At 33.7% G+C, this 9,618-nt stretch overlaps 1 protein-coding gene across 1 annotated transcript; it reads right to left on the reverse strand.

The window, feature by feature from the left end:
• Positions 1-3,412: 3,412 nt before the first annotated feature.
• LOC114270189 (GDSL esterase/lipase At1g54790) lies at positions 3,413-5,907 on the reverse strand. Its single transcript, XM_028211637.2, has 5 exons — positions 5,406-5,907; positions 4,490-4,687; positions 4,238-4,404; positions 3,893-4,163; positions 3,413-3,807 (listed from the first exon to the last, which is right to left on the reverse strand). Exons 1-5 carry the CDS (start codon positions 5,650-5,652, stop codon positions 3,542-3,544), a joined length of 1,149 nt encoding a protein of 382 aa, XP_028067438.2. The 5' UTR covers positions 5,653-5,907; the 3' UTR covers positions 3,413-3,541.
• Between the last annotated feature and the right edge of the window lie 3,711 nt (positions 5,908-9,618).

Consider the following 9,618-nt stretch of genomic DNA (forward strand, 5'->3'; position numbering starts at 1 on the left):
CAACTTAAATAAAAAAATAGAAGAAATTACATTAAAAAAAAAAAAGAGAAAAAAAGAGGATTAGTGTAATTTTCCAAATGTCTTTATTGCGTCTAAATAATTACAATGATAAAGAATTAGTGTAATTTTCTAAATGTCGGGAGATAATATGTATTAAATCTAAATTTCAGAAGATGTAAGTGTAATTTACTCAAATATTTATTATTTGTTTTTAGTTTTTTTAATTTATATTTATAAGATACAAGTAAAAACAATATCGAAATTATTTTTATTATAAATTGCACAAAATAGAGCCCTCAATCCGTAATTGTGTAAGTGGAAAACGTGGACATTTTTTTTCTTTTAAATAAAATTTACAAAGAATAATGTTTGAGGGACTGAAATTAGGGGCTCGAATTTGGCTCGAAACTCAAATTTTTTTTTCTTCTTCTTTTTCTTTCTCTTCTTTTTTTTTCTTTCTTTTCTTCTTCTTCGTTGAACACAGGAGAAGAGCAGAGACGAGAGAGAGAAACAGAGTCGTCGTCGTCGTCGCAGCTTATCGTCGTCACAGCTCGTTGGCCGATCGTTGCAGCTCGTCGCTTGTCGTTCGTCGGCATCGCAGCCCCGCCTCCGCCTCCACCTCCACCTCCACCTCAACCTCCGCCCTATTTTGTTGGCCCCTCTAGTCCAGTTCTTCTTCTCCTTCTTCTTCTTCTTCCCCCTAATTTCGAGCCAAATTCGAGCCCCTATATTCAGGCTCTGTACCGGGGTTGATTTACAAATATGCAGCGGGGTAAAAGAGTTAAGTAGCAGGTATGAAGAAAAAAAATTGTATAATTTTTTATATTATGAGTCATAATTAAAAAATAGAAAAATTAGTGAGACCACTAAAAAGATGAGTCTTAATAACTTTAAAGTGGTATAGGTCTCACATGATGGGATGTTTTGCTCTTGCGATTTTTTTTTTTCTGAATTTCCACCTCATTAGTGATCAATTAGTGCTCACAAATTAGTGGGATGAATCATTATTGTAAAAAATAATAATAATCATAGTCAAATAATACATGAGATATAATTAAAAAATTTATGAGGCATAGTTAAAATAAGGTCATAACTAAATAAGATAATTAGTCATAATTAAATAAGAAAATAACATAACTTAAGAGTCCATAATGTAAAAAATGTTTATAGTAAAATTTCCCTATATATATATATATAGAATGCAGATTAATTTTGTAATTTTAATAATAGAGATACTGGTAAATTAAAGATACTATTGTGTACGATTAATTACTTATAATTATGAGAGTTTAAAAATGTAATATGAGAACTAAATAAATGGACATAAATTATAACTATAATACATTTAGTGTTTTAAATCTTATTACATTAAAAATTTGTTTATATATAAATATATTTAATCCTGGCAGTGGCGGGAAAGAAAAATCAATTTTTACCTTACTTTCTGATCGAATAAGACAGTACCGACCAAGATTGTTTGAGACTCTAAGGTTAAATAATAAGATGATGCCTTATTTTAATGGTCCTTCAAAAGCTTGAGGCATCCATCAATAATAATTTTCAATATATTTTTTTTAACAATTTTTAGGTGATAAATGGTGTAATGATTAATCTATCTCTAAAATGAGAAAACAACATTGTTGCGTTGATCGAATTTAAGCTTAGGCCGAATGATTTGAAATTTATCTTACCATTTGTTCAGTCAGTCATTTGGCCAGTCCTTCAGCAAGAAGGCTGACAGTCGCAGTTGACAAGTGACAACGGCGGCAAGCAAGTGTTTTACCTGGTCATCCAAGTGGTCATCTAGTCAATCTTTCAATAAATATTCAGACCATTCAAACCCCTCTTTTTTCAAGCTATAAGGCATTTTTCATGAGAAAAAGTTCACGAGGGACAAGAGGCTAGGACAGGACAGAACAAAGCAAAAGAAAATTATCATCCCTATGTTTAGGAATTGAATAAGCATTTGCATATTGTAACTAACTTCAAGTTTTGGACATGCTTTTTTATCTGAGCAACTTAATTTTGTCAATTTTGTTTTGGGGAAAAAAATATTGAAAATTAGTAAAATATTCCTATCTAACTTTAGGTAGTAGAAGAAGTCTAATATATATATATATATATATATATATTTTTTTTTCATTAGCTGAGGCCATTCGATGAAATTTTTCTGTGATTATATTAGAGAAATTTCTTTGTAAAAATTAAAATTTCTGTGTTGGAACGACATTTCTCTGTGTTAAATTTTTTCTGTGAAAATGTTGAGGGACCCAAACTATTATAAAAATATTATATATAATTTATTTTATAAAATCTTAATATTAGAGATCTTAAAAAAAAATTACAATGAGTTGAATTTTTTTCAAATATCTCTTCTTCCTCAACAATCATTATTGAACAAATATGATCATAATCACCTTCAATTGGGATGCCTTATGTAAAAGGTAACCCTGTGTTTGATTATGAAATTTGAAAAAAGATTTGAAAAAGGAAAAATAAAATGTGTGTGAAATTAAATAAAGTATAGATATATTTTATTTACATTTCACCTACTTTTTTTTTTACCTTTCTAAATCTTTTTTCAAATCATACAACCAAACACTTACCAATGGGATTATCCCAAAGCATAAAGGTAATGTGATAGCCCACCTTATAGATAGTTTCACCCCTGGCTGTGTTGATATGTATGTTTTTGTTTTTGTGTTTTTTGTGGTTTTATAATGTGTATGTATTTTTTTATTTTATTTTTTTCAATTAAAAACAAAAAGAAGTAAGTTCTTGCAACAACCAAAAATGTCCAGACAATACAGCCACACTGTTTCCCATTCAATAATTCATCTTGTTATTGTGAATGAAGAAAGAGACAAAAAAGAAAAAGAAAAGATAGAAAAAACACATTTGGTAAAACGACAAGTTCTGTTTTTTGGATATATTATACAAATCAGATGGTTTTTATTATGTGCTTCCAAACAGAGGAGTGCACAAGTAACACAACAAATCAGTTGGTCTTGGTGATAATTTTAGTCCAGTTCGCTTTGTCTTGATTTAATTAATTTTCTCTTTCTCGCTGTATGTTTCTTTTTGTGAACGAATTTTCTTTGGCCCGTGCCATTTGTTTCTTTTTGTGAACGAATTTTCTTTGGCCCATGCCAATAATAGAGTTCTCACTTTAAAGTAACCATCCAAACAAATCTAAATGCACATAAAATTTTCAAAATAAGATACAAATTTAAGATAAATATTGGGTTTCACCTCGAGTAAGTGGAACCCATTATTCGTCTCACATCTGCATTGTGAAAATCTTATTCAAGTCAATTCTTTCTAGAGTAGAACTTCTTTATTTATTTATTTTTATTTTTTTCCCACTTTCATGTATTGGTTTCAGAATCTCCAAAAATTGCTTTGCTCTGCATAACATCAACCATCCCAGGCAATTTCAATATATCATGTAATCATGCAGGACCAATACTAAAATTACTATATAGCATGCCCTGTCACAACCTTGAGGAAGTTAATACAAACTTGTTAAATATTTTTCGAGTTACGTAGAGCCGACAATAAATTGTGCATTCGCCAAGAGAGGTGGATCAGAGTACTTTCCTGTCAGAATTTGGGACGAAACATACAGATTTGCTGCCTCTGTGTAATGGTTCCCATCCCAATTCACATATTCAGTCGTGTTGTTGCACGGTTTTGCTGTCACCAAGCTCCCATTCAGAACCTTGGTTTCGCCGCACGCAATCCGATTATCAAAATTTAAAGGCAGCCCACCATAACCACAACAAGCTGCTAAAGACTGTTTGAACCCTGGAAACCATTTTTTGCAACATTATTAGATAATGCGCGAGTTGAAAAGATAGGGGAGAGATTGAAATGCCAATGACCAACTTACCAAATTGAGAATAGTTTGATATTAGGTTGAGTTTTATGGCGAAAATGTCGACATAGGTCACAGTGGCTTCAGGAAACTGTCCCTTGAATTTGGTGCATAAATCATGGAGTTGTGTGTTGAAAAGCTTAGCCATACTGTTTTGTGATCTGATGCACCCATATTCATCCAACTTTGACGGGTCTTTTCCAAAATTTGCAATTATTCTGGGTAAGCATCCGAGGGGGCTCGTGTTATGAATCCAAAAAATCCTCGCACCATGGTAATATAGTTCCTGAAATCGATAAATTTTGTAAAATAAAATAAAATAAAATGCATTATTTCGGTATCAGGGTTGATTTGTGCAACCTTTATTCCAGTCTCAAACTCTGCCAAGATAGTTGGAATTGAAGCGATAACTTGGTCTTCGGATTTTGAATAAAATGCAATATCAAGATCATTCTGACCAATGTCGAACATGTACAGACCCTGCTTGAAATTCTCTTCTGGAGGGAGGAATTTTCGGAACTGCTTATCTAAAACAGATCCCAAAATACTACAAGTTAAATACTTTCCAGGAAAATAAATTGATTCAATGAATGGACTCTGATTTAGCCTGACCTGCTAATAGTTCGAGGACTCGAGCCTTGAATCTGATAAATTGAGCAACCTGGATTCGAAATGAAAATGGGCTAGTAGAACTGGCGTCAGCTGGAAGTATCGTGGATCCTCCGGTGGCAAAGTTGCACCCGGTTTGGAAATTTGGAGCACCAACAGAATCCAAGTAGGGATTGAGGAAAGGCATGCCCATTGAACCCACTGCATCATATGACAAAAAACAACCTAGTTTGAATTTAAAGTAGTTATATTTATATTGACAGTTTAATTTCTCAAGAAACAACCTAGTCATACATAGTACTTCCAGTTAGTTATATTGAAAGCAATATCAATCTAATTTCTCAAGAAACAATCTACTTACTCATGGTACTGACAGTTATATTGAAAGCAATCTCAGTCTAATTTCTCAAGAAACAACTTTTTAAATTTTTTTTATTTTATATAGTACTTTAGTCGTAGTAACTTATATTGAAAGCAACATTCTAATTTCTCTAGCTCTTCCATCGTCATCATCTGGAATATGAAAGTCACATAAAAAATAAAAAAAATTTATTCTTGGGTTATTTTTGTTATTAGTAAAGTTACTTAAAAAACTAAACCAATCTAAAAATCTTAATATATAAAATTAAAATAAGTTTACTAAAGAAAAAACTAAATTAATATTTTAAAAAAATTACAAAATGTTAGCATTTATAATAGAAATTTTTTTTTAAACTAAAATTTTAATTTTAGGATCATCTAATCTAGAGACAACCTATAAAAAGGATAATAGTAATAAAAAACAACTAACAACTTTTGAAAAAAATCACTAAAAACAAAAATAAGTCAAGCCTCGAGTGAAAGAAAACATGGGGAAATTAACCCAATTTGCAAGAATGAAAATTCAAATAATATGTAAAATGTAAGATTAATGCATTACTAATGAAATCGATGATCAATCGGCCATCGCAGAACCGGCCAGCCGGTTCGAGGAAGTATGTTTGGCCGTTGGGCGGACCCAAAGGAAAAGCAATCCCAGCAGCTAAACCACCAGTGTCTGAATTCGAGTCACCAAAGTTGAAAATCGCAGGATAACTGAAATTGTTGGAGGAGCTGCTAATTATCGGCAAATACGAACAAAACAGAGCAAGTGTTGTTGGGAAAGCTATGATCAGATTGAGAGCCATGGTAATGGGAAGTCAAGGAAGGTAAGGATTGAAGTGGAAGATTGTTGTTATTGTTGTTGTTGATAATCTCTGGTTTTTGAGGTGGCAGGAACCAACGCCAAGGAAGTGTTTGGTTGGTATAAGGTAAACAACGAGTGTCTTGCAAGGTCGAGGAAAAACGTAGACAATGACCAAGGGTGGGTTGGTTTGATTTCAATTTTTTTTTTTCATTTTTAAGGTCTTTAGTCTTCTTATTTTTTATTTTCTATCAGATGTATGTAATTCGTAATTAAATCAAATAATTATAACAACAGACTCCTAAACTTGGGATCTCAATGGAGTTGGGATCCCTCCTTGTAACTCCTCCTTGTAATCTTTCTTGTAACGGTTGAGATTAACTGTTGCAATATCCAACGGTTGATTTCAATTTCTTTAGCAACTGATCTCAGCCGTTGGATGTTGCAACAGCTGATCTCAGCCGTCGCAAGGAGGAATTATAAGGAGGGGATCTGGACTCATCTCAATGACCTCCAAAATGATGTGGACCAATCATGTATTTTTGTTTTATTTTGTTTTTTTTGTTTGTTTTTCTTCCTAAACCAGTCACAGATGAGCAGGGTTGTAAGAGTTATGTCTTTTTGAGGGTTTGTAACATTGTTGTTATAAAAATTATTTTAAGTAGCTGGAGAGAATTGAAATAGTTTATGGCAATTATCATATTTTTTATACAAATTTTTTTTTAAAAAAAAAAAATAGCATTTACTCAATGTGTTCACTTTATTAAGGTTCTGTTTTTTTTTTTTTTTTTTTTTGGGATGTAAAATACTTTAGGTCTCATTTGCCGTTGTTTAGTTGAATAAAAAGTAAGTAAAACAATTGTTAAGAAAAAATATTTTTACATTATTTTTTCAAAAATGATTTTGTCACGACCCGAACCCGTCCCTATGGGTTAAGGCCATAACCGGCCAGTAATCACGAGATTACCTACGGCCTCAAACCAAATAAAACAAAACTCATTAGAGTAAAGGGGCCAAACGGAAGCAAATTTAAAACTTTGTCCATAGAGCCGTAGTTATATGCACATCATAACATTCCATACATACATATGTTAATAACTCACAACAGAAAGTATAGTAACATAAAGTTCTATACAGACAGGATCATTCAAATCTAAGTTAGTCAAAACAAAGCTATATACTGACGTACACCAAAGTCCTTGCCATCATGACAAAATAACATAGAATGGCAGAAGGGCGAAGACGTGTCTCGTGCGTGAGACGCAAGGGCTGACTCTTCAAAACCTTAGTTGTTCCATACAGATTTCACTGGGGCTAGGTTTGGACTTCTCTTGGCTCACCTACAAACACATGAATGAGCGTGAGCGATGGCCTAGTGAATAATATCAAATAAAAGAGTTATACAAACGGTATGTAGAACAACATGCGTCAAACAGCCTTGGGCCCAATTCATATTTCTATTTAACATATATATATATACACAATTTTAAGTCAAGTGACTGTGGTTCCAAACATACTGGCCTTTGGCCCATTTATCTTCCATTTGTCAAACCGGCCTTTGGCCCATTCAACTTTCATTCATGTCAAACTGGCCTCTGGCCCATTCATGCATGTCAAACTGGCCTCTGGCCCATTCGTGCATATCAAACTTTCATTTGTGTCAAAACGGCCTTTGGCCCAATCATTTATATCAATCGGCCTTCGGCCCAATCATTCATGTCAATCGGCCTTCGGCCTAATCATTTATGTCAATCGGCTTTCGGCCCAATCATTTATTCTTGTCAAAACGGCCTCTGGCCCATTCATTTGGTATAGCAAACATTGTCCACCAATCGAATAGCAATCATTTATACAACTTACATGGACGTAAGCAATTGGACAATAACACATTTCAGATATCTTTGTTAGATATTACTCACAGTGATCGGCTTGTAGATTTGCCCTGGAGCTTGACTCTACACATCATATAACACATATGGGTCACAAACGATTCAATCCGTTCTTTAATTCACATATTCCTCTTTAAGCTTCATTCTTATCTCTTTAACTCAATTATAATGCTTAATGGATGCATAAGAGTGCTTGCAAGTAAAAGAGAACGGAAAACGAAACTCAGAATGCCTTTTCAAAATTTCAGAAAACAGGGTCCCTGCTTGAGCATGGACTTCCCCGCTCGAACGGACCCTTGAGGCCTGCAAAAGTACTGGTTAGGTCGAATTTACGCTCGATCGTCCACTCTGGCGCTCGAGCGAAAGGCCTCTCTACATGGCTCCCCGTCGAGCATCAACTTCCCTTACTCGAGCGGACACCATGTCTGCAGAAAATGCTAGGAGCCCATTTTTCACGCTCGAGCGGTGGTTTCCCCGCTCGAGCAGGCACCAAATTTTCTGGGTTTTCCAGAATGTGTTCTTGAGCTTCAACTTGATATTCAAAGGTTCAAAATGCATTTTTTTGGCTCAATCTTCATATATACATATACTAACATGGTATAAACACCCATTTACAACATTTTGAAACTCAATTTCACAATATAATCACATGCATGTCCCAATCAATACCAAACTCACTTTCAACATAACAATTCCATGTATTTCAACTCATATTTCCATAAATTGTACATGCATGTAGAATATAACTCGCATTTCAACTTACATGGTGTAAATGGTGATTACAAACATGAGCTTTAACCAAAATCCTACATGGATTACACACATTGTGCTCAATTATGAAAATTCATAGCAATTTTCTACATGCATGCATCAATTGACTTCAAATTCATCAAATACTACACAATTCCTTCACTTATGGCACAATTCTTGCTCTTGATCATTAATCCACTTTAATTTTACAAAATTACAAACTAGAATCCATGAAATACTCACCTAGGAGCTTTAATTCTCACAATCTAAAGCAAATTCTTGAGTAATCTTCAAGACTTCCAAGATTCAAGAGCAAAACTTAGATAATCTCCCTTTTCTCTCTCTAATTTTAGGTCTCTCTCTCTCTCTCTAGAGAGTTAAATCAGCCAAAATGGACAAAAAGAGGAATTGAGTATGTATCATGGCCCTTTTTAAAAGCTCCCTCAAATACATTCTTTTAATATAAAATAATTGGACACCATAACATTAATTTAATCCATTTAATCTGGTCCAAATAAATTTTCAATCAAATTTCACCGTAGACTTTAAAAATTATGCCAATCATAATGGCGCAGTCAATTTCGGTTTCTACGGCCAATGAGGCCTTCAATTTAATTTTCCAAAGCGGATAATCAAACAGATATTCCTACGGTGAATAGATAGAAATTCAAAACCACATATTTTCACACAAATGGCACACGAAATCATATCAAACACATAATCACATTCAAAATAAGGACCAATGAACACAATACGGAACAAGGTTATCACAATCTTCCCCCCTTAGGAAGTTTGGTCCTCCAAACTTACTTCACCTTTAGTCAAAAACAATTCGGAACACTTTTTATTCCACGGTTCCAATCTTTTTTTATAGTCATTTACTTAGTCTCAAAATCAAGCAACACTCTATTCTCAATCAGTCAGAGACTTACATTTTCCTCCATACAAGACTTGTATGGTGTCGCACCGAATTAGAGTGTAAGCTGTCGTTGTAAGCAAGGTCTACCAATAATGGATAGATCTTTCCAACTTCCCTGAAAAATCTAATGCATATTTTTGGAGCATTCCTCCTAAAAATCTAAAAGGTTCTTTCTGATTATACCTCAATTTGCGGATGGAAAACAGCGCTGAATCATAATTCAGTCCCCATTGCCTCTTGAAGGCTTGTCGGAATTCAAACACATTTTAGAATTTTTATCTAAAACAATAGATACTGGGACCCCATGCAAACGAGCAATCTTATCAATGTAAACAGTGGCTAGTCTACAAGCACCATACAAAAATTTTACAGAGAGAAATGAATGAATTTAGTAATTCTTCATACCATAACC

This window comes from Camellia sinensis, chromosome 14 (assembly GCF_055761805.1).
Source record: "Camellia sinensis isolate YWXY chromosome 14, ASM5576180v1, whole genome shotgun sequence".
Classification (NCBI taxonomy): domain Eukaryota; kingdom Viridiplantae; phylum Streptophyta; class Magnoliopsida; order Ericales; family Theaceae; genus Camellia; species Camellia sinensis.

Excerpts from the sequence above, each read along its gene's own strand:
- LOC114270189 (XM_028211637.2), bottom strand. The coding sequence starts at position 5,652 with ATGGCTCTCAATCTGATCATAGCTTTCCCAACAACACTTGCTCTGTTT. Across the intron at positions 4,405-4,489 it reads AGTCCTCGAACTATTAGCAG|ATAAGCAGTTCCGAAAATTC; the intron begins GTCAGGCTAAAT and ends GATCTGTTTTAG. Across the intron at positions 3,808-3,892 it reads ATCAAACTATTCTCAATTTG|GGTTCAAACAGTCTTTAGCA; the intron begins GTAAGTTGGTCA and ends AATGGTTTCCAG.